The sequence below is a fragment of the Myotis nattereri genome (assembly GCF_964212035.1).
Source record: "Myotis nattereri genome assembly, chromosome: 9".
In the NCBI taxonomy this organism is placed as follows: domain Eukaryota; kingdom Metazoa; phylum Chordata; class Mammalia; order Chiroptera; family Vespertilionidae; genus Myotis; species Myotis nattereri.
Genome location: NC_138084.1, coordinates 32,922,590 through 32,948,628, shown reverse-complemented (window position 1 = coordinate 32,948,628; position 26,039 = coordinate 32,922,590). Strand labels below are relative to the sequence as shown.

At 38.3% G+C, this 26,039-nt stretch overlaps 2 protein-coding genes across 5 annotated transcripts in view; one reads left to right on the top strand and one right to left on the bottom strand.

Moving 5' to 3' along the window:
* Positions 1–26,039, bottom strand: part of PSMA1 (proteasome 20S subunit alpha 1) — a 289,029-nt gene that overhangs the window by 211,697 nt on the left and 51,293 nt on the right. The gene's annotated exons all lie outside the window — the stretch shown is intronic.
* PDE3B (phosphodiesterase 3B) overlaps positions 1–26,039 on the top strand; it is a gene marked incomplete at both ends in the record, with an annotated part of 154,320 nt that overhangs the window by 85,854 nt on the left and 42,427 nt on the right. The window contains 3 exon segments of the mRNA XM_081098860.1: positions 10,296–10,346; positions 16,401–16,649; positions 19,325–19,467. Coding sequence (XP_080954986.1) covers positions 10,296–10,346; positions 16,401–16,649; positions 19,325–19,467 — 443 coding nt within the window.

Sequence of the window (26,039 nt, the reverse complement as noted above, 5' to 3'; positions counted from 1 at the left end):
AGATACTTACATTCCTAAAAAGTATATTTAAATGTATAATTTTGTTTCTATACTTTGAATTCATTTTCCTTGTTGTATTCCATTGGGTGAATATACCAAAATGTTCAATTTTGTTTTTGGACATTTGGGTTGTATCTAGTTTTCTTTTTTTGTTGTTGTTTTCTTTATTATGTACTATATACTATACTTGTATTGATGTAGTATGTACTATACTTTCAGAGCGGAAGGGAGAGGGAGAGAGAGATAGAGAAATCAATGATGAGAGAGAATCATCAATCAGCTGCCTCCTGCATTTCACACTGGGGATCAAGCCCACAACCCGGGCATGTTGCCCCGACTGGGAATTGAACCATGATCTCCTGGTTCATAGGTCTACGCTCAACCGCTGAGCCACGCTGGTTGGGCTGTATCTAGTTTTCTTGCTACCCGAAACAGTGCAGCTATATGCATCCATGTTCTTGTCTCCTGATGTCAAAGATCAAGCTTTAGGGTTTTCCCCTCTATTGTGGAGTGATGCTTTTGTAAAATACACTAAAAGTGTCATAATAATGTCAAGCTGCTATAAAAATTTCAAAACATTTACTGTTAATTTCTGTACTTATTAATTTTCAACCAATTTTCATTCAACACTTTGAATAACTGTTAATACATATTTAGTTGCAAAATTCCTGGATCATACACCTAACTTATGCAGAAAATTTTGGTTTTCTCAAAATCACTAATATTCTAGCTTTTCAAATTACACAGAAGGCAGTCTACCAACAGTTTGTGGCTGTCATTGTATATTTTCAGTTCCTAATAATGTAGGGGATTTCAGATAAAGACCTGCTGCTTTTTATTTTATTTTCTTCCATCACCATTTATCCCCTTTGTGCCCTCTTCCACCTCCATCTCCTCCCTAGCCACAAGTGAGAGAAGACCATAATGGGATGAACAGCTAAGGAGGAGTGAATTTATTAAGGGAGATGGTCTGCAATACAAAATTCCACAGTAGAGGTTTAAAAAGTAAGCATAGAGGGGGAAAATTGTATATTGTAAGGTTTTTAGAAACCTCTAAGAGCACAATTAAAATAGCGTGTACATTATCTCTCATATTAGCAGAAACTTTTGAGCAGCCCCAGAATCAGCTGTGGGCAAACTACGGCCCACGGGCCCGGATCCGGCCCATTTGAAATGAATAAAACAGAACAAAAAAACCGTGCCCTTTCATGTAATGATGTTTACTTTGAATTTATATTAGTTCACACAAACACTCGATCCATGCTTTTGTTCCGGCCCTCCGGTCCAGTTTAAGAACCCATTGTGGCCCTCGAGTCAAAAAGTTTGCCCACCCCTGCCCAGAATGGTCTTAGTGCATTAGGGAACATTCTCAACTTGTAAGCTAATATGCTCTTATACGCAAGAAGCAGCACTACTTTATAGCATTGTTTCTCAACCTTGTTTTCATTCTCAACCCGCTAAGGAGCCCTTTTAAAATATTTTTCCTAATCTTACTCCCACTCTATATTTTAATACCATATATTAAGTGTATTGGTTTATTATGTACTATGGCTTTTGGAGGGTCACAACCATTTTAATGTTTTTTAAATTATTTTTTGCCCTCCAGGAACCAATTTTCATCTTCTTGTGAGTGATATACTTATGTTAAGAATGCATGGCATGAATATAAATATGGCTTTTAGCAATAGAATGTAAATATTTGAAAACATAATATTTAAGGGGCAAAGGAGACTCAATGTTAAACTATTTTAATGGAAATAAACTTTAATTAGCAAAAAAAAAAATCAACTTCTACTTATACTAGTGAATTGGGGAAATGAGGTACTGTATAGGCATTTGTCACTGTTAGATGGTACCATTGTGGAAGAATGGATTGGATGATAAGATAGGTGGGCAAGTTTGTAGATTCAGAATTTAAATTAGATAAATTTTAGTGACCCCTCATATGGTTCTGTCTTCACTCCTGTCTGTTCTATACTTTCATTAGTGAAATTAAGAAAAAAAATCAGATTTATAGATGTCTCAATGATAGGAAAAATTGTTACTGAACAAGAGTTGATCTGCCCATATGCACAGCCCAAAAGAAATGTACAGGCAGGCGTTTGCAGTGGAGAAAAGAATTATTTTATTAAAATTGGCACCAATCTGGAGAATGCGTGAGATCGTGTTCCAGAAAACCCAACTGCCCAATGGTTTACAGACAGGATTTATAGAGCAAAAGTCAAGAGTCATCATAAGTAATGGGGTTTGGGTTGTGGGTGTTGCTGATTGGTCAAGAGTGAGAGGTAAGGGCAATAAATGGTTTCAGGTCTTTCAGTCTGGTTCCATGAGGGTGTGGTCAGGGGTCATGCCACTGTAGGGCCCAGGAACTGTAACACAACCTAGGCCCTGTTTTCTTTTGCTTAATAGAGACCTTACCTTGTGAACCTTAGTCAAGGCACGGTCATTGTTTCTTGCTGCCTCAAGGGTTAAAGATTAGTGAAGGGGAAGAGTTTAGACTTACAGGGCATTCTGTGAAGAAAGGGAATAGAGAGCTGGGGTCACATATTAAATCGAAGTCATACATTAAATAGGGCCCTTGGACCTGGCTGGTGTGGCTCAGTAGTTGTGACCTATGAACCATGAGGTCATGGTTCAATTCCCAATCAGGGTACATGCCCAGATTGGGGGCTTGATCCCCAGAGTGGCATGCTGGAGGCAGGTGATTGATGATTCTCTCTCATTGATGATTCATTCTCTCTCTCTCTCTCTCCCTCTCCCTCTCCCTCTCCCTTCCTATCTGAAATCAATATATAGTAAATGGGGCCCTTGGTTTCACTCACCCTTTTTTGTGCATTCCTCAAACCTTAAGGGAAAACAGGCAATGATCTGGCTGTTACCTGCTGATTAGGGACATTGATTAGAGAAAGAAGAATGGATTTGTCTCAAAATCAGTTGAAAGTATTCTGGAGTCTCAGGTCTAAGACCCTAGTTTGAATTACCATTAGATTACTATTCTTGGCTATCTTTTAGGCAGCAATTATAAAGACAGATTACCAGTAGTAGCTCAATATCACTAATGTAGACATTCTCCAAGGGCCAGGCAGAGAAGTGAATCAGTGGGTGAATGCATCTGCATAGTAAAGGTTGTCAACCTGATCTATGGCAGTGTTCATGGAGTTAATAAATTGGAAACATTAGAGTCATAAGCTGGGATGTAAGTGCAACATTTCTATGTAAAAAGCGAGCATATTCCTTCTTGAGCTGCAGTTGGTAGGTCTAATGCTATTCAGTTCTGTAAAACCACCTTTCTTATTTGGGCCATTTCTTGATTCCAAAGAAGAATGCTTTGTCTGGAGTTATTAAGAGCTGAGGCTGTGACCTTTGTTAAGGCCTGTATTTCTAGCTTTGCTGAGATATCTGCATATCAGGACATGAAAATGGAGACGGGCCATTCTCACCAGGTCATGATCCTTGGACATTTAGACCTCAGTGCTGGAAAATTCTTTGTGTTCTTTTCTCAGGAAGGATCTTACAGATCCATCCTGACAAAGATGGGAATCCCCAAGTACATTGCCCAGTCCAGCAGTAGGGGAGGTAAGGCCAAAGATTAGTGCTGCAAATCTAAATTCCTTCTTTGGGTGTAGGAAAGACCTCAGGTAAGAAGGACTTATTGTCTCTTCCTATTTGTTACCTAGATAGGAATGTATGAACCTATGTACATGGTGACAGACATTCAGTGATGCCCCATTATACCAGACGCAGAGCAAAATTAGACTGGTTGGTTCATTCAGTGCAGAAAGGGGCCGTGATGAGAGGCAACGTGCAAATCATAGGCCATCTCAGACATATGTGACGGGGGACAATAGAGGCATTAGTGCATTTCTAAGTCAAAAATGCATGCTTTTGTCTTAGTACAATTAAATTGGTGTTCCCCTGGATGTGGGGTAGGATAGAGGTCCCAGCTTATCTTTAGTAGCTTGTTCCATCCATCTTTCCCAGTCCGCAATGTTGAAGGATTGTATAATCCAGAGCATTCCTTCTGCACTTGACATAGGCAGCAACCCACAGACCCAGCAGTCAGACTGGTTATGGACTTCTGTAGAAGTGGCAACCCATGGGAAGAAGATAATGCCCATAACAGATAGAAATTGAAACAGAAGTTAGAGATTAGAAAACAAACAGTTACCTGGGTGGTCTTCATTTTGGTGAGGTTCAGCCTGTGTTTGCAAATGTTTGTTTTCTGAAGAGTATTGTACAGTCAGGATGTCACAGAGGTAATCATATTGATTGGTGATTCCTAATGGGAGTGGTGGATTCAGGGCTTGATTCCTTCTGGTTTAGCAGAGGAATGAGTCATTAGTAAAATCTGATAAGACCCCACCTATTTAGGTATAAGCTGATCAGTTCATTTGAGGTTATTCTTGTGGTGTAAAAAGGTGCTCTAGTTTTTTTGTGTGTTTGTGGGGGTTTTTTTTGCACATATCTGTCCAATTTTCCCAACACCATTTATTGAATAGACTATCTTTACCCCATTGTATGTTCTTGGCTCCTTTTGCATATATTAATTGACCATATAGGCATGCGTTTATTTTTGAGATCTATTCTGTTGCACTGATCTGATTTTATGGCAGTACCATGCTGTTTTGATAACTGAGGCTTGTAGCATAGTTTGATATAGGTAGCATGATACTTCCAACTTTGTTCTTTCTCAAGATTGCTATGGCTATTAGCAGTCTTTGTGGTTCCATAAAATTTTTGGATTATTTGTTCTAGCTCTATGAAGAATATTATTAGTATTTTTATTTAAATTTTTTTTTATTGATTTCAGAGAGGAAGGGAGAGGGAGCGAGCAATAGAAACATCAATGATGAGAGAATCATTGATTGGCTGTCTCCTGCATGCCTCCTACTGAGGATTGAGCTCACAACCCAGGCATGTACCCTTAACTGGAATCAAACCTGGGACCCTTCAGTCTGCAGGCTCACGCTCTATCCACTGAGCAAAACCATCCAGGGCTCATTGGTATTTTTATAGGAATTGTGTTGAACCCAGAGATTGCTTTGAGTAGTGTGGACATTTTAATGTTAATTTTTCCTATCCATGAGCATAGTGTATGCTTCCATTTATTTGTATTTTCTTCAGTTTCTTTCTTCAGTGACCTATAATTTTCTGAGTACAGATCTTTTATCTTCTTGGTTAAAGTTATTTTCATGTATTTTTTATGCAATTGTAAATGTCATTGTTTTCTTAGTTTCCCTTTCTGATAGTTCATTGTCTGTGTATAAAAATGCAACTGATTTCTGATTAAATAAGAGTGGTGAAAGTGGACACTGCTGTCTTGTTCCTCATGTTACCGGAAACTCTTTTCATTTTTCCCCATTGAGTATGGTACCTGTGTTATGTTGATGTATGTTCCCTCTATTCCCACTTTGCTGAGAGTTTTTATCATAAATGGGTGCTAGCTTTAGTCAAAGGCTATCTGTTTTCTGATGGCCTGGACAATGAATAACAGCAATCTTATGAAGTATTGCTCCACTGTCCAGTTGAAATTCTCTTAGATCTCTGGCAAAAGCCTCTCTAAACAGTGGGGGAGGGTTTGAACTCTTGGAGAATAACAGTTCATCAGTCTTCCAAATGTAAATAGCTCCTGAGATTCAGAGTTCAAGGGTTTACAAAGGAAATGGATTTAAGTCCAGGAAAGCAAACCACCAAAATTTCCCAAAGTGGTCACCAAGGTATAAGGGTTATAAGGACTACCAGGTAGATGTCTTCCACTCTTTGGTTGAGGGCTCTCAAGTTCTGAACAGATCTGTATTCTTTAGTACCTGATTTCTATACTGGTAAAATGGAAGTCTTATACGGTGAATGACAAGGCTGAATAAGCAGACATTCGAGGAATATTCTAGGAATGCTGTTACTAATGGTTGGATTCCCCTCCTAGCTGGTTCTTTTAGAAGGTCCTGTTTTAGATAGAAAGACATTTGCTCCTGCGCAAAATCATATTTGGATTGGGGTAGCCGTCTTTGCCTCTGCAGGCCTGCCCTTTGCCCATCCTTCCAGACTCATTTCTTGGAAGATTTCTTTGGAGAGCTCAGCCAGAAGTTCTTTCTTTGGCCAAAGCCAGCAATACTGCCTGTAAAACACAAGCTTCTTCCAGAGGCACTTTAATATCAATCCGCCAGGGGCAGAGGTTATTTTGGCATTTAGTTTAGTCAGTAAGTCCCGTCCTAAAAGTGGCACTGGGCATTTTAGCAATACAAGAAGCTATGGTTAAGGTTTGTTTTTCCCATTTGGCAATCTAATGGCTTCCTTACTGACGCTGGCATTGTAGTCACGAGCCTTGTTTCAGAGGAGAGTTTAGTCAACCTAGTATTTAATACAAACTGTGACTCCAGTGTCAGTCAGAAAGTAAATTAAGCCCAGCCGGTGTGGCTCAGTGGTTGAGTAGCAGCCTATGAACCTGGAGGTCACAGTTCAATTTCCCAGGTGTGCTCGATCCCCAGTAAGGGGTGTATAGGAGGCAGCTTAAAAATGATTCTCTCTCTTCATTGATGTTTCTATTTCTCTCCCTCTCCCTTCCTAAAATTAATTTTAAAAATATTTTTTTAAAGTCCGTTAATTTCTTCTTCTTCTTTTTTTTTTTTTTTTTAAAAAAAGCCCATTAATTTCTTTCCCCACTGTTCCATGTGGGTGGTGTTGACCAGAGGCCGTGGTCCGTCACTCAGGGATAATTGGGTTACCTATAATGCTCCTCCTACCTCTTTGTCCTGCTCTCTGCTTAAACGTGGTCATTTCCCCCATTCCACCCACCACCCCACCCCCAGTGACCCTCTGGCTTGCAGTAAGCACATTGTTTGGGGCCTACTTTTGGAGCAGGACCCTTGTTCACCACAGCCTTTACCTTGTTCATTGTTTTCTTAGGCCCTCTGGTGGTCAGAGCAGCAGCCAGCACGTCAGCCTGTTGCTTCACCCCACTCTTTTCCCCAGATCTAGTCTCTGTTATTGAACAACTAAAAAGCCATCGCCACCAACAGTGACAGAGGCATTCAAAAGGCCTTTTAAGCTTTTGAAGGTTTCTTTGGACATCAGGGGCACTCTGACCCCAAATAGTCATGTTCACAACCTTTAAGATTTCAGGTGCCTCTGGGCCTACGTTAGTATTTTGGTGACAAGCCTCAAAGATACATTCTAGGAATTTGGCTGGGTCTTTGTCTGAACACTGCTTTGGCTGCTGGACCTGATTAAAACTTATTTGTTTGGGCACTCCCTTCCTTAACCCAACGGAATGCAGTTCCTGTCATGTCCAAGCTTGCGCTGATCCGCATCGTTTATATTCCGGTGTGGTCCGGTAGCAGGGACACAGCAGCTGTGGCTTCCGCTCACACAGGGTTTTGCGATGTCTCATTGTGCAGGTGATTAGCTCCCCCCCCCCCCCCCGCCTTTTCTAAGATAACCCACCGTTCTTTGGCAGTAAGTAGGGTGTTCAGTAGATGTTGAATATCTGCCCAAGTCAGGTTATAAGTGTCAGCAATGGGGGGAAAAAGATTTTCCATAGTTCTAGGATGGTCCCTATAGGCAGGCATATGAATTTCAGCATTAATTCCTCCAATTGGCACCTGCTTTAATGGGAACTGCCCTGTCGGGAGTGGCCCCCTGACCAATGTGGGTACCCTGCTGGGTGTGAGAGAGGAGGCCACTGCTCAGCCCCGCAAAGCTCTTTCTCCAGCTGCGTCACTGCCCAAGGGCAGTGGAAAGGCCACGGCGGCTGAAACCTTAAGTTAGAGTAATAATAAGTCACCGTCCTTCTCCTGGAATTCTCGTCAGACTTGCCCGGCTTCCCACCCTGGTGTATCATAATTTCACATTTCATTTGCATGTGCTTATTCTGATACAAAAGCATAAACACTTTGTACATAGGGGATTTCATCCATTTTTCCTCAATGACTCAAGTTGCAAGATGGTTCTGTAGTTCAAAGACCCAGCCTCTGGCCAGTGTTCTCCTGACTCTAGAGCAGACTGTGGCCATGTCATATTACAGAGAAAAAGCATTTTCTTTTTCTTCATTGGTTCATAGCCAAACATGGCCCAGTTCGGTAAGATGCATCCCAGGGGACTGCATTAGGGGACGGAGTTAGATATTCAGTTCCCCTTGATAATACAGAGGATAGAACTTCTTTTCACAGTAACAAACCAAGTCATTTTAAAGAGAAAAATCAGCCTCTAATTTTGCACTAGTTTAACTTTTGATGTTTTAAATCCACTTATTTGATTAGATTTCTTTCAGTCTTACTCAGTTTAACCACACAAAATTTCCTCTCAGGTTTTCACAAACCTCCTACAACTTTTCTAATCCCTCTTAAGTTTGTCTCTTCTTACTCATTCAGAAGTAACCATCCTTAGTTTAGGACAAATTACTTTCCTCTAATTCCTTCAAAAATTTTATTTCCATACTTTATGCCTTCTAGGATCTAGAATGTTTGCTGGTTAAATTAAAACCTGAAATAACTTTATCAGAATAACAGTTACGGCCATATAAAATACTGCATAAATTTAATGAGTACTAGACCACAGTCATTTTATAGGTACTAGTCCATGAATTTTGTAAGTGGTTATAGTACATCTGGATTTCTTTAGGAGATAATAGGTTTCTCTGCACTGGCAAGAGATGACTTTTCTTCGAGAGTATTGACAAGGAGATGGTGGTAGTGACAACTGACAAATTTGGGTGATTAAGGGTGGGTACCCCATATAATAAAAGTGTAATATGCTAATTGTCTAACTGATCAATCGACCATTTGGTCGACTGTTCAACCAGTCGCTATGATGTGCACTGACCACCAGGAGGTAGACACTCCAACCGGTAGGTTAGCTCAGTGGTCAACAAACTGCAGCTCGCGAGCCACATGCGGCTCTTTGGCCCCTTGAGTGTGGCTCTTCCACAAAATATCGACTTCTGCACATGGGCCACGAAGTTTCAATCGCACTGTACGTGCACGCCCACACGTGGTATTTTGTGGAAGAGCCACACTCAAGGGGCCAAAGAGCTGCATGTGGCTCGCCAGCCGCAGTTTGCTGACCACCGGGTTGGCTTGCTGCTGGGGTCTGGCCTATCGGGACTGGGCGAGAGGGCCGGGCAGGCCCTGGAGCCCTCCTGCAGTCCCTTCCTGGCCAGCCAGACCCATCGGCTAATAGGGACTGGATGAGATGCCGGATCAGCCCTGATTGCCGGCCAGGCTGAGGGACCCCACCCATGCACAAATTCATGCACCGGGCCTTTAGTATTATATGAAGAGCTCAGCAAGCTAGAGATTGCTGACAAATCCTTCTAGCAGCCTGTTTTGTATGGCCCTAAAGCTAAGAATGTTTTTTGCATCTTAAGAGGTTGTAAAACAAACAAAAGAATATGCCACAGAGACATTACGGGGCTTGTAAAGCCTTAAATATTTACTGTCTGTTCTTCACAGAGAAGTCTGCCAATTCCTAATAAAATATTGGACTAATGATAGAGTAGATAACACTAAGATCTTCTGCAATAAAGGACAGGAAACAACACAAATAGTTCAGTATATGGAAATTTTGTGATTAAATCACTCATGAGCTAGGCTTATATTCAAGATTAGGGTTCAAAGCTATATAGAAAATTGCAATTATAATCAATTTCTCAGGCAAAAAGAGACCTATTAACTAAGTAAACTTAAGATTAATGATATGTAAGTTATAGCTTACTAATAAATTAAAGCCAATTTTATCTCCTTGAGAATAGTGACTATTGGATGGGGAAGCAGCCAGTAAGCCTGCTAGAAAAAGAGGCGCAGGAAAAAACTAGTCTGGGACTAAGAAGTTACCATTGTATAAAGAAACAAACAGGAAAACCACTAATTATCTGCATGTCAAAAGAGTTATGTGTTGTTTTTCATGCTCCATTCCTTTATACTTAATCTAACCACAAGGATAAGCTTTTAAAACTTCTTTTGACATAAGTGCCTTCTTGGTAAGAAAATAGCACCACCATTATTTGGACTATGAAGATTTATAGTTTTCCTTACTCTTTTAGTGACTGGATGTGATTTTTTATGTATATGTTCCCTTTTGGGAGCTTATTTTTGTGACTATTCTGACTTTTCTTTTGGTTTCTCAGTCACAGAGTACATAACTAATAAAATATTCTGTCTAGAGATAATTTTTATTCTGACCTCCCCAATAGTTCTCTCAAACTTCAAACTATTTGAAGTATCTGTAATTGAGATGCTCCATTTTGTCTTACATATATTTGTTTATTTCTGGTTTGTAACTAAGTGAATTTTTTTTTCCAGATGATTCTTTGGGATTGGGACTTGAAGCAATGGTATAAACCTCATTATCAGGTAAATATGTGATTATCACTGATATCTATAATGAAACTTTTGACATTTTAAGTTACAGTCACAAGACTGTTATGACATAGATTTCCTTTACTTAAACTAAAATAGCCAGAACTTTCATTTAGATAGATTACAACATTTTAACTGTAAGGGGGAAATGAAATGGTAAGAAACCAAGAATATATAATAGTTATACTTAAATGTTGCTATAATAGTCTGGACTCAGGATAAACTAATAATTTTATATTAAGGATGAGATTTCTTTTCTGATTGTGAGCAACTGATCCACACAGGAAAAAAATAGATTAAAGGCCCTATATGAGAAAAAGCAAGACAACTGGCAAAATATTTTATCAGGGAAGCAATATCATTTTGCTCTTTGGCAAATTTTTATTAAATTATATATACAGAAAAGTGAACAGCTTGATGAATTTCCACTAGTACTCATCAAGGAAGAACACTTGGCCAGCATCCCAGAAGCTTCACTTATGCACCATTCTAGGTATTACTTATATCCCCAAAGATAATCTCTTTCCTGATTTCAAGCAGTTAGTTTTGCTTATTTGTGAATTATATATATGTGCGTGTGTGCATGTGTGTGTGCGTGTGTATATATATATGTGTGTGTATATATATTATATGTATACTCATTTAATATGTACTCTGTAAATATTTTTGATCACTTAAGTAATATGTGTTTGTATCAGAAGAACAGAAAATAGAAGTATAGGAAAAAGAGAAAAATCATTCATAAACATCAGGTAATAACTATGTTATGTTAACAATTTTTGTTCTTGTTAATCCTCACCTGAGGATATTTTTTTCCATTGGTTCTTAGAGTAGAAGGGAGAGAGGGAGGAGGAGAGAGAAACATCGATGTGAGAAAGACACCAGCACACAGGCCAACCATGGATCCACTTTTGATGCATATATTTACAAGTCTTTTTCCATTGTATTGAAATGTGATTGTATATTCTGTTCTATAAAAATTATATTAGATTTAATATGCTTTTATGAAACCTAATGTTTTTCTGTCTTTGAATTTTACATAAATGGAATCAACCACATGTACTTTCTGGTTTGCTTCTTTCAGAACTTTATCTGTGAGATCAATGCATATCGTTCGTTGCACATAATACTGTGACCTTACACAATATGGTTCCTTTACTCGCTTTTACTTCTCTGGCCTCATCTTCCTGCACTTTCTCCTTCGTTTACAGCTCCAGCTACACTGGCCTCCTTGTTTCCGCAAACAAGCTGAGCAGGCTTCTGCCTCTAAGTTTTCACACTTGCTAGTCTCTCTGCCTGGAATGCTCTTTTCCCACACCTCTGTCAGACCGTAACAAATTACAGCCTTATACTCTAAAATTTCAGTGCCCTCCATCACTTCCTTTTCCCTCTCCTTGCTTCTTTCTCTTCAACCTGCTCAAAAACCCATGAATCTCCATTGCTCATATTCCTTAGCCTGGAAGCCAGTGTACTCAAAAATTTGGCCCCAACATGCCTCTCCAACCTTATTTTTCACTGCTCTTTTTTTATTTTTATTTTAAATATGGCCCATACTTTAATAATTTTGTTTTCTGCACCTTGCTATTTTACCACCTTTTTTTAAAACCACTTTTATACCGTTATTTTTTCTCCTTCTTGAAAAATGAGCTTCCCAAAATACATTTTTTGTTTAATTTCACTGTAAAACATTATTTCCCCAATCTTTTATAAATAAAATCCTACCAAATGCTACCTCTTCCGTAAAGTTTCTGTTAACCCTTCATATTAAAGTTATCTATATTTCCTTTGAACTTTAATACTATTTTATTTGTATCTTTATCTCATCATTTCCCATAACATTAATAAGAGTAGTAATATTTATTGCACTTTTCCTATATGTATTATACTCTGTCTTATGTGCTCTGCATGTATCATCAGATTTAATTCTCTCTGCTTCTCTCTGTTAAGTACAACTATAAACTCTGAAAATAATGCATGAGGAAACCAAAACACTCTGGGGAAAAAAAAGGGAAGAGTAAGCTGGCCTCGTTAAGGACCCCGTTAATGGAGGAATAACGTAGTGACAGGGTTCCTACAACCCCCGCCCCAAACCAAAAGGTGACTTAGGCCCTCCCTCTCAGCCTAGCAACAGAAGGTGTCCCAACGAGGCTCATTTCTTCCCTAAGACTGAGTGAGAGTCCTGCAAACAATACCAAGTGAATCTGGTGGCTCTGGCAAGAGGGACTTGATCAGGAACGCCACTGGCAATAAGTGTGAACATCACAGAGTATACTTTCACAAACGTGTATGTGCAGCCTACGGCACACCAGGCTACATGGTATACCATTGTGGTATATGCAGTCTGTTGATCAAAATTTTGTTATGAGGCATATGACTGTACTCTCATTCTCTACTGGCCATGAGATCTCCTTCCCAAGTGAGAGACATGGGGTGGCCAGGGGGCCTGGCATAGGCGATACTGCTACAAGTGCCCAGCCCAGAAAGTGTTCTTTGTCCCCGTGGCCTGGAGTCTCCTTTCTTCCACCTGAAAGTACTAGATAGCCCAACCTGAGGAAGTTCCCTCTCCCCCACAGATGAGGCACCGGCAGGCACCAGTGGGAACCCTAGTGACACCAGAAAAAAAAAAAAAAGACTGAAATAACACTGTGAATGTCCTAAAAATTAAATTGACATTAGATCCCGGCCAGTGTGGCTCAGTGGATTGAACATTGTCCCATGCACCAGAAGTTTGATGGTTCGATTCCCGGTCAGGGCACAAGCCCAGATTTCAGGCTTGATTGTGCAGGAGGCAGCTGATCAATGGTTCTCTCTCATCAGTGTTTTTCTCCCTTTCCCTTCCTCTCTGTCTATACATCAATACAAACATTTTTTAAAAAAATAGTCATCAGAACCACAGCCTAAAAATGTAGACCAGGATCTTTGTGTGAAATCTAAACAAGTCTACCTCCTAAAATAAAAGATTTAAATAGGACCCAGTCTTCTAGGTCCTATTATTGTGAAGCATTATTAGCCAAAATATTGATGATAAAATAAAAAACACCTGTCATACCAAAAGCCAGAAAAATCACAGCTTGAATGAGAAAAAACTATATTAGTGCTTACCACCAAGATGAACAGATTTGGAATTATCTGACAAGGAGATTTAAAGCAGCCATCATCAGAAAATTGCTTCTAACAAGCAGTTACGAATTCATTTTAAACAAACAGAATAGAAAAATCTCAGCAAAGAAATGAAAGTTATAAAAAAGAAACAAATGGAAATTAAAAACTTGCTGAATGGGCTCAGCATTAGCGTGGTGACAACCGAGGACAGAATCTGCAAGCTCCAGGACAGAGCAATAGAATTTATCCAATTTAAACCTCATAGAGAAAATAGATGGAAATAAAATGAACAGAGCCTTAGGGACCTGAATGACACAACAAAAGATCCAACATTCTTATCGTCAGTGTTTAGAAAGGAGGGGAGAAAGAGAGTGAGTTTAAAAGAATATTTGAAGAAATAATGACTGAAAACTTCCCACATTTTGCAAATTCTACAAATTCAGGAAGCTGAGCAAATACCAAGTGGGATCACTGCAAAAAAAGTCTCCAAGACAAATCATAATTAAACCTTTAAAAACTAAAGACAGAGGAAATATTTTGAAAGCAGCCAGAAAGAAATGCCACATTACTTATAGGAGAACACCAACTCAAATAGCAAATTTCTCATTTGAGTGTAAGGAAAGTAGATGCTGTTATATATAACTCGTGGAGTATATATAATATTTTATATAATACCGGAGGCCCGATGCACGAAATTCGTGCAAGAGTAGGGCCTTCCTTCCCCGGTCTGCTGACACCAGCTCCCTTCTGGCACCCGGGACCCAGGCTTCCCTCACAGCCCCAGCTTCATCCGGAAGGATGTCCAGTCTAATTAGCAATACCAGTGTTATGCTTTTATTATTTTAAATTTGACCAACATGTGAGGGAAGGTTTATAGAAATAATCAAATTTTAACATGTTCATTAACTTTGGCTTATCAATTTAAATTATAGCAAGCCATTTGTCAGAAATACTCTTTTTTTTTTTTTTATGAGGCCGGTCACTTTTGGGTTTCTTTTTTTCTTAATATATTATGATTTTTTACAGAGAGGAAGGGAGAGGGATAGAGAGCTGGAAACATCGATCAGCTACCTCCTACACACCCCCCACGGGGGATATGCCCGCAACCAAGGTACATGCCCTCGACTGGAATCGAACCTGGGAACCTGCAGTCCACAGGCCGATGTTCTATCCACTGAGCCAAACCAGTCAGGGCAGAAGTACTCTTAATTGACGAGAAATAGCTGGACTGTGCCCCAATAATGGGGGATTTTTAAAATAAAAACTAACACAAAATAATGCTTCACAAGAAAAAAATTAAAAAACCTCCATAGAGCAAAGACATTACTTAGCTAATTACTGGTCTCACTTTCATGACATTTTTTAAGTTCTAAAATGTGTTGGGCCATAGCCAGTTTGGCTAAGTGGGTAGAACGTCGGCCCATGGACTGAAGGGTCCCAGGTTCAATTCCAGTCAAGGGCACATGCTGGGGTCACGAGCTCAGTCCCCAGTAGGGGGCATGCAGGAAGCAGCGAAACAATGACTCTCTCGCATCATTGATGTTTCTAGCTCTTTCTCCCTCTCTCTTCCTCTCCCTTCCTCTCTGAAATCAATAAAAATATATTTTAAAAGTAAAATGTGTTGAGGTCCAGCTGATGTGGCTCACTGGTTGAATGTCAACCTCTGAACCAGGAAGTCATGGTTCAGTTCTTGGTCAGGGCACATGCTTGGGTTGCGGCTCAATCCCGAGAAGGGGACATGCAGAAGGCAGCCGAGTAATGATTCTCATCACTGATGTTTCTAGCTCTCCCTCTCCTTTCCTCTCTCTAAAAATCAATAAAACATATTTAAAAAATAAATAAAATGTGTTGAGGATAGTTAAAAAGTTTCATGGTGAAATCATTAAATACTTTGAATACTTAAGAATTCCAAATACACTTAAATGTAAATTCAAGATATAATAAAACAAAACTAACATTTAATTCACTATTCTGATTATCAGTGTGCTTATTTCTATGGTTTATTTCAGTGATGGTGAACCTATGACACGCATACTCATTTCTTCTGTTGATTTTTCTTTGTTAAATGGCATTTAAATATATAAAATAAATATCAAAAATATAAATCTTTGTTTTACTATGGTTTTTAATTTTAGAATATATTTTCTACCCATTTTTTAGGACCCAGCCTGGTGCTTTTCTAATTCCATGAATTTTTTGTTAACCATTTAATTCAATGTTATCACCGTTTACTTTGAACTGTAATACCATTTTTCTGTACTCTTATCTCATTATTTTCCATAATATTGATAGTAATACTATTACTTGTTACACTTTAAATATATGTACCACACATTGCTTTATGTGCTTTGCATGTATTAACAGATTCAATTTTCACATTAGCCCTTAATAAAGTAGATGCTATTATCCCATTTATAGTGAAGAAACTAAAAAGTTCAGATGTTAAATGACTTGCTCAAAGTCACACAGTTAGGGTTAAAGTCTAGATTTCAAACTCATCTTTGTAACAAAGCTTTGTCACTGTGCTAGAGTGACAAAGGTAAATGAAAGAAATGCTATATATGTTTAAAAGAAATTTTGACATAAAAGAAATCATCAATAAATTAATGCAATCCTCTAATTGTAGATTTTGAAATTATTACAAATTTAGTTTTATGCTAGTTATAGTAAGTAATGAATACTATTAAATATAGCTAAGCTAATGAAAAATATAGAAAAAATTAAAATTCACATTATCTGCTACATCAACATCAAAAATTTTAAAGTGATAATTATACCATTTGTTATATCATTTATATCCTGTCCAAATTAATGAATATTAATATTTAATAGAATTAAGTTATTTAGATATTATTAGAATAGACCTTGACTTTAAAATAGAGGAAGTTTATCTTAAATGTTGAATTTTCTATGTAACAAATATATAATTTTACTTTTCTTTTCTAGAATTCTGGAGGTGGAAGTGGAGTTGATCTTTCTGTGCTAAATGAGGCTCGTAATATGGTGTCAGATCTTCTGATTGATCCAACCCTTCCCCCTCAAGTCATTTCTTCCCTACGGAGCATCAGTAGCTTGATGGGTGCTTTCTCAGGTTCCTGTAGGCCAAAGATTACTCCTCTCACACCGTTCCCTGGATTTTACCCTTGCTCAGAAATAGAGGACCCAGCGGAGAGAGGAGACCGAAAACTTCACAAGGTCAAAACACAGTAATCAGCCAGCCCGATGTATCACATTTGATTATATTTTCAAATTAAAACTGCTCTTTAAAATCTTATCTAACCTGAAATTTCTTTTTCAAGGATCAGTTTCTTTTCCAGTATATTGAGTTCCTTGGATCTTTAAAAGTAGTTATAATCTCAAATAATTTGAAACAAGTATTCAATTTTTATTCCAAATAGCATTGCTGTAATTAGCAGTTACAACCGCAGCAGTAACAACTATTTATTGCTATTGTTGTTGTTTTTAAGGACTAGAGCAAAAAAACAACCCAGACTTGTACAACATACAGTGGGGCTTTGACTTACGAGTTTAATTCGTTCCGTGACGGAGCTCATAACTCATATTACTCATATGTCAAATCACTGTGACGTTCGCTGCGCCAACTAGCGGTGGGGTATCTGAAGCTGGCTCGTAACCCGAATTTTTTTGAGCTTGCGACTCAAAGCAAAAAATCGGCCGAGAGACGGCTCATATCTAAAGAAAACTTGTTAGTCGCGACACTCGTAAGTCAGGGCCCCCCTGTACTAGTAGTGTAGTCATGTCTTTAATCTATTTTATTCTTTAGACTCCTGGGATTGTTCTTGTTGAACCAAGAAGAAATGATCATTATAATGTTCATTTTATGCATTATGTACTTTAAATTAATTTTTACATTTTTTAAAAACGCTTCCCCCCCCCCTTCTTTACCAACTAGAAATTGGCTACAGCCCAGTAGGCATTGATTTTTCCATCATCAAAATGGGATTAATTTAATTTTCTAAAAAGGCATACATTGTGTTTGTCCAGAGTGCTTTTAATTGTTTTATTTGACTATCAATATCTTTACCAATTGCTAAAATCATAAAACTAAAAATGGAAACATTTTGGGCATTGTTCTCGTTTAACTACTTTGTTCTACAGGTAAAGAAACTAACCAAGAGAAGATAAAATTCAAATCAGTTTGTTTTTGTTTACTCAGAATAGTGTATATAGAGCTTAGGAAAAGTTAAATATACTTTTTGGAGGGATTTTGATTATCAGTTAATTTCATTTTGTTCTCAGTATTAGGGTATAGAAATGTTGAAAAACTAAGCAAGCCTGATTAGGGCAAACGTTTGATAATTATTGATCAGAGCTAGATCATAGGTATTTATGTGATGCTTTTATTTATTTGTTTTTAGAGAGAGAGGGAGAGAGAGAAACATTGAGGTGAGGAGATTCAGTGATTGGTTGCCTCTTGCACCTACCCCTACTGGGGAGCAAACCTGAAACTAGGTATGTGCCCTGATCTGGAATCGAATCTGCAACCTTCCAGTGCACGGGGCAATGCTCCAACCAATTGAGCCACACCAACCAGGGCTGTGATGCTTTTATTTTTTAAAGTATATACAGTATCACCTGCATTAGTCAAAACCCAACTATAACAGTGATACTTAGAGGTTAATCATGGGGTAACAACAAATTCATCAGTAGAAGAGCTAATATATTCTTGAGTTAGTTTCCACTTGTTCTATTGCTCTTCCTTTGTATTTCCCATTGACATTTGATGTTTAGTAATTTTAAAAAAGTAGTTTAAAAAAATCTTAATCATAAAATCATAATTGATAGCATTATTGTTACTATGTTTACTGTGTAGAAAAGTGTACCTGCACATTTTAGAAGCACTTAAACAATAATATTAAAGAGCATGCCTAAATGCCTCATTTCTTGAACATTTCTAGTTAATCGGGCTTATTTTGGGTACTGGAATCGATTGGTAAAAGTAAGTCAGATAAGAATCAGGATGTAACCTTTATTTTTCGTAGTGTTCTTGAAACTTCTTGTTTGAATTTTATATCTAATTTGTCTCTGCTTTTGGAAAAGAAGAAGCCTAATGTTACTTAAGAAAAGAATAGCAGTATTTATGAAAAAATAACTAGTAAGGAAAAGGGAGTTGGAATAGATACTTTAATATAAATGTCTCAAATACTGTGCTAAGAAACAAGACAGATTATATGAACCTAAATTTCTAACTAACCACAAACCTTTACTAAATCAACATCCTTGGGGAAACTGTAAGAGATCTTTATCTCTCTGAGATGGTTTCAGTGTGTGCTGGTAGAGGAAATTCATAAGAAAGAAACTTTTCTGTATATCTCAGTAAAACACCTATTCACAGTGGCAAAAAATAGAACATTTTCAAAAATTAAGGTAAAACTGTATTAAGGCTGAAGGTGTTCTGGATTTAGTCATTTGTTCAAAAAATAGCTCAGAATCCTAGTTTCTCCAGATTAACCTCTATGGACATTAGCCCTGGACTGAAAATATGAAAGGTTCAGGACAATCCCTGATCTTAATTTTGTCCTCTGAAGTTGTTTATTAGGGTACATCTTTCATATCTACTTTTAAAATAATCAACTGTTTATTTCTCATGATACGAGGAATAAAGTGTGCAAAAGAAAAAATATCTAGTTAAATTGTAGGGAGCTCAGATATCATTTTTTAGTACTAGAAGGATAAAGTAGAACAGTATAGAATGTGAAGTTTGGAGCAAAATTGACATACTTTCAGAATAAAATGTTCTGTTTCTCCAGTACATATTAAAAATATACTTTGTATTGATTTTTATGTGACATCTTTAATACATATACCGATATTATAGGGTGGCGATTCACTGTTCAATTATCCAACAGGGACTACACAGTAGGAATAGTTTACCAACTCCACAGCTGAGGAGGAGCTCGGGAACTTCAAGTCTGCCCCCTGTCGAACCTCCTCCTTCAAGGTGGGAACGCAATAATGGCAAAAGGCCTCACCAAGAAGTTGGCCTTTCCAGGTAAAATCACCAGAGCCTGTTAAAGAAATCTGAATCTGATACATTCGCTTTGTTTCTGTGAATGAAGTTTGAAATAGTTCTAAAAGCGGAAAGGAACAGTCAATGTACTTGTTTAGGTATAGGACAGCATACCTAATATGACATAATAGAGAAAGTGATTCTTAAAAAGAAGGACCTGTCTTATCCCCAAACTTAGGTAAGTTGGGACCTGAAAGGAAGTTAGGATCCATTTAGTACAGGGTGCTGGGAAAGCTTATAAATTAGTAGAGGTGGCCACTACAGGAGCAGTCACTAGGTCCAGTGCATGATGCCTAAAGTAGGGCAACAGTTACTGACTTGTGAGAGGAGGAGCACATTCTCAGATGTTAAGTATCTTTGAAAGGCACCAGTAACTATGAAACTGAGAAAATGCCAGGAGCCAAAATCTGAATGTAAATATATCCTTTATACTGATCACAAAAGATTCAGTGCTTTGTCTTAAAAGCCAGAAAAGATAGTGATCTCTTGTGATCAGGAAAGATAAGCTTCTATTTAGTCAGTCACCTGGTTATATTAATAAAATTGGTATTAGTGTAAATTTCCTGTTAAACCACTGTTCTCACTGAGCATGTTTTCCTTTTAGCTTGAGCTAGGCAGTTACACATTTATAACACTAGGTGGCAGAATTGGATCATAGTTATTTGTTAAAATTGGTTAGTATTTATATGTGAATTATGACCAAATAATTACAGTTTTCCAGATTATTTAGTGATTTATTAATTTGAAACTTCTATAATATATTGAAATAGATGGACTTCTTGTTTATTGAAACTATTGTGTGAAATGGTATATAAAACAGGAATGGATTGAGGTATGAATACAGTACAGGAAAATGAGCTTTGGTCCAAAGCTTGCTCAGAGCCTGAACATGATAGTTTTTGTTTGTTTTTTTCCCTAATGGAATCAGGATATGGGGAAGTAAGTGATGTTAGAAACTGAAAATATGAAAGATATTTCTTAACCATGGGAAACATCATCTTGAGAATATTGGATTTAAGAAACAATGATGAAAATGATTCAGTTTTTTATTTTCTATCACACTAATGTAACAGCAATACATTTGCAATTAAATAATGATGGATATCAAAATAAAAACACAGTCCAAAGAAAACTATCTTTAACTCTGAAAAGTGTTCATATAAAGGTATATGTAGGCTGATTTGATATACTTAACTGTCATAAAAGATTTTAGGAATTTGGAGAATAAGGATATTGGTGATATTATGGAACATCTACTTTAAAGAGATAAGGTTAGAAGTAATTTTTTTAATGTGGAGAAGCTGGAGCTTACTTTGAACATAGGATAAGATGGGAAGATATGAAGCATTTACAGCCGTTACTACTTTTGAAATTCACGTTTCTAGATCAGCGCTGTCCAATAGAAATTTTGTGATGATGGGAATATTTTACTAGTATATCTCACCAGTATGGTAGTTCCTAGCTATTAATCACATGAAATGTATCTAGTATGACTGATCAACTGAATTTAAATATGAATTTAATTAAAATGTAGAGCTATATGTGACTACCATATAGGCATATAGAGCAGTCATATTAAACAGCAAAGCTAATTATCTTTAAAGTATGGTGATATTTTGTTTAGCACAAAAGTAATAGACCTGTGACTCTGGAATCATGAGACATCCATCCTGTCTTTAGTAGAGTGCTCAAAAGCTGAGATCACATATCCTAGATTTGTGAGTCTTGATTTGGATGCAGCTTTGGGTTCTGATCATAGCCTCTCTGTGATCTTCAATGACCCTGACTCTGCTTTCAACATTGTTTCATTATTGAACCTCTTATTCCCTGAAAATGTCTGAAACCAAATTTCTCAGCCCCCCAGTTGCTTTTTTGTTACTGTCATTCTGGTCTTATTTCCTGGCACAAAGCTTCCCTCTGGTTGCTTACAAAATTGACTTACCTAGAAAACGGTGTTATCTTTGCATCCTGTTTCCTTATTCCGCAGGTATCAGTTGTCAACTCTATCTTTGATTCTCTTTTTTTCTCTATTGCTTATTCTCCTGTCTCACTTTGCCTACACCATTTCATGCTTTCATTACTCCTTACTTGGGCTATTGAATTATCATCCTAATTGGTCTTCCCATTTCTAATATCCTTAACTCTCTGATCCATCTTCTAACCTTCAACCAGAAATCTTCCTTAAACAAAACTTTGATTATAGGTTTTCTAGTCATTAAATTTTTGGACCAGTGCCTGTAGAATTGTACCCAAATTCCTAACCTGGGATTCAAAACCCTGTTATTCACTCAGGACAAAGATGACCCCTTCCTTGGAAAAGTTAAATGGACTAAAAGAATAAGAGAGATAAGTAGTCTTGCAATGACTTTCCTTGAAGTTTTCTGGCAATTTTAACTCCATTTGAAATTTAAGCTGCATTATAATTTCCAGCCTAGCTTATTTGTGTACAGAGTAATATTTAAATTTTCCTTTTCTTCATGCGTTGCCTGGAGAAAAAAAGTAACGTATTCTAAACCTTATCATAGCTATGATAAGAGGAATCTTAGGGAAGAAAACCATAAGCAAGAGGAAGAGTTATTCCTCCTTGAATAGCCACTTAAGGATTTGGTCATCTCTTAAAAGGACTTGAGCTTTTACTTAATTAAAAGGGCCATTGCTTGACAACATAAAAATACCTCCAATATTATCTTTCTCTAACTGAAACTCAGTCAAGCTTCACTTGTCCTCTTCTGTGCCCCCCTTTACTTGTGCCCTTTACTCTCATTTCTGTACATATTTAAAAATTGAGCTCATTCTATATAATAAAAGCCTCGGTGGCGCAAGGCCCTCATGCGATGTCATCACAAGATGGCCACCCTCACAAGAAGGCTGTCACAAGATGTCCAGCAGGGGAGGGCAGTTGGGGGCCATTAGGCCGGGGGAGGGGGGCAGTTGGGGGCAAGATCAGGCCAGCAGGGGAGGGCAGTCGGACACCCCCCAAGGGGTCCCAGATTGGAGAGGGTTCAGGCCAGGCTGAGGGACAGCCCTCTCCCGTGCACCAATTTCGTGCACCAGGCCTCTAGTCTACTATAAGGAGCTTCTTCATCAAAACCTCAGCTCTTAGCTTTCTCTAAGTCTGCAGTCAAATATTCAGGGCCAAATTGTGACAAGTCTAGAACAGGTACCAAAGGCACTGTGAACATTGCTTTAGCAGCCTCTTTCACTGCTCCTTCAGCCAGATTGTTTCCTTTAGCCACTTCAGTGTCCTCTTTCTGATGCTGGAGAAGTGCATAGCTGCCACCTATAAATGACAGCTTCTAATAATTTTAAAATTTCTGTGGCATGCTTAATTTCCTTCTTATTGGAGGTTAATCGTCCTTTTTCTTTCCAGACCGAACAGTGTGCATGCAAAATTAGGAGAGCATACCTCCAGTCGGTATACACATTCATTCTCTTTTGTATGAAAATTCTAATGCCTGTGTCAGTGCAATCAGTTCAGCTTTCTGAGCAGAGGTTTCCAGTAGTAACCTCTTTTGGTATTGGAAGTAACCTGTTTCCTTTCTCCATCTAACTGCTTCCATCTGCATATAGAATCCAGTCTGCCTCTTCTAGTGGCAGGTTCTATAAACCAATTCTGCCAGAATAAACTTCAACAATTATTTTAGAATGGTCATGCATTAGCGTGGCAGAGTCAAGTTGGGAGAAAGTAGGCAGGAGTTAACTTACAGTTTTGAGGGAGATGTTGGGATTGTTGACAAGAATTGTTTGGTACCTGCCCATTCTTCCAGCAGTGAGCCACAAATTCCCTTTTTTCTCTAGTAGCTCATCACTTGGTGGGATATGTAAATGGGGATAGACTCTTCCCAGGAAAACTTTTCCGCTTCCTATTAAAGCTCCCAGGTGGCTGCCACAGCTCTCCAGCAGGCTGGCCACCCTAGGACAGTGTGATCTAGTTTCTTTGACAAGTATGCCATGGATTGTGGAATGTCAATAAGCATTTGGTGAGGAATCCTAGGGCAACGCCCTGCCTTTCATGAACATATAATTGAAAGGGCTTTAGTAGGTCTGGAAGCCCCAAGGCTGGTGCAGAAGCCAGGTGCGCCTTCAGGGACTCAAAAACCTGAGTGCACTCCTTCGTCCATTCTAACGGGCCATCTCTGGTCCTTTCTGATATTCATACAGTGGTTTAGCACTGAGCCCAAAGTTCGGTCAGAATCCAAATGTGGTGGTAGCCCACCATTTCCAGGAATTCTCTTAACTGTTTCCTGTTAATCCTTAGCTGAAGATATTTTCCCCATAGATTTCTGGAGAGTGTAAGGGAAGGAGGAAGTGGGGGTCGGGGGAGAGAGAGACACGTCGATTGGTTGCCTCCTGCACGGATCCAAGACAGGGAACCCACAACTGAGTTACCTGAAAAACGTGCCCTTGATGGGGAATCGAACACTGTGACCCTTCGGTCCACCAGGCCAACACTCTAACCACTGACCTAAACTGGTCAGTCATTTTAGTAAGATCATCCCTTTAAGAAGGACTTGAGTTTTTCCAGTTTAAAGATCTGCTGTAGAAAATGTAGTTATGTGCCCAATAATATCCAGCGGGCTGGGCCTCTGGCCCTACTCCCACTGGAAGTCTTCACAAAGGGTGTTGCCCTGGCCCAGTAGGACCTTGTCCTTCACCAAATTTGGTTCCCTGGCAGGTTCTAGACAGAGAGACTAGTTCAGGCTCCTCTCCTGCTGCAAGGAGGAAGATCCCCCAGGGCTGGAGGGGCCATGGGGCCATGCTAGCAGTAGCCATAACATCCAGATCTTCCTGGTCCCCCTCTCCTGAACTTCTGCTGTCTGCCACAGGCAAATTCCCTTTTCTCTGGACTATTAATCTATTTCCTTTTAATCCTGCATCTTTATTATGTAAAGTCATAAAATCTTGAGCATAATTGCAGTATAGTAATTTAAAGACCCATTCTCCAGAGTCCAGATTATACATAAGCCAAGCATTATTACAATAAAAAATCATTTTCTTTTTAGTCTTAGTTTTATACGCATAAATCAGCAAAACTTGCCCCAAAGGGCTGGTTTCCAGATGAAGGCTCCACTCCCTGCATTCTACCAGACAGAGCTCTGTAATGTCATACAAACCAAACCAGAAGACATCTTAATTCCTGACTACCGACCTAAATCGTGACCTGTGCCTGCAATCCTGACCCAGAGGGTCCCGAAGCAATCCCACCATTTGCCAGGATAATTGTTGCCTTCTTTCCCAGTCTCTCCCACTAGACATGGAGGCAAGGGATATTCAAATACAAAGAACGGCTATGCACTTACAGGGAGATGAGTTTACTGGCTGGTATCATTTGCATGTTGTCTCTTTTTGTAAAACTGTCAACAAATTATTATTACTATTGGTTTGAGAAAAAAATATTATAGACACTAAGGCTAGATGTTACCTTAAAAGTCCTTAAGTCTAAATCTCTTAATTTTACAAATGGAGAGACACACAGAGAGATGGAATTATTCTGTGGAAAAAAACATACACTTTAGATCAAAGAAATTGGAAATTTTATTTTAGCCAAGTGAATTTAGGGACGTAGCTTCTTGAAGCCTTAGTTTCCTTATCTGTAAAATAGGAGACTAGCAGAGATAAAGTATGTAAAGTACCTAAAACAATGGATGATATATGGTCAATACACAAAACGGCACGTTATTATAAGTTTTGTTATTAATAAAAAAGTTTTAATGAATTGGTTGCCAACTGGTTTTATATGTCTTCTTTTTGTAATACAGAATTTTTTTTCCTCTCAGCAGGATATAGAACAAACTAGATTTTTAGAAAAAGGCCCAAGGAGAGCTTTAAAGCAGGAGTTGGCAAAAGAAAGTCCATTCACCCAAAATTGGAGAGCAGAAAAGATATATTCTCTAGAAAAGTGAGACTAGGAACCTAAGGAGATCATTCATTTATTCCACAATCATCTGTTGAACACCTTTTATCAGGCACTGTGCTATATCCCCTGTGAATGTAGAGATGTTGTATAGCCCCTAAAGGAATTCAGCAGAATTTGTACACAGTGAAATGACAAACTATGGGTAAATGTTGTAACAGAGACATGAACAAAAACCTTTTGGTCACAGAAAAATAGATATTTTTGAGTAATGGGGTGTGGAAGTGGAGAAAAGATGAAGGAATTGGGGAAGAGCTTGAGAACCTAGCCTATACTAAAAAAAAAATATTGAGTGAAAAGTAGAGAATCTAGGTTTGTCCTCGAGCCTCTGGCAAAGTACCCACATTGGGAGATGGTGAACAGGAGAAAACAGATGAGTGAATGTCTAAGACAGGAAGGTAACATTTATGTTGTACTTGATAGCCACATGGCACTAGGTCAGATCTTAAATATATAATTTTAACTTCATGTATTTCATTGATATGATTGCCTGCCTATATTTAATTTCTTCATAAGAGCCCTAAAACCTATAATAAATATTTTAGTTATAAGAAATGACTGACACATGATCTCACTCATTTGTGGAATATAATGAACAACATAAACTGATGAACAAAAACAGATCCAGAGACTGAGAAGC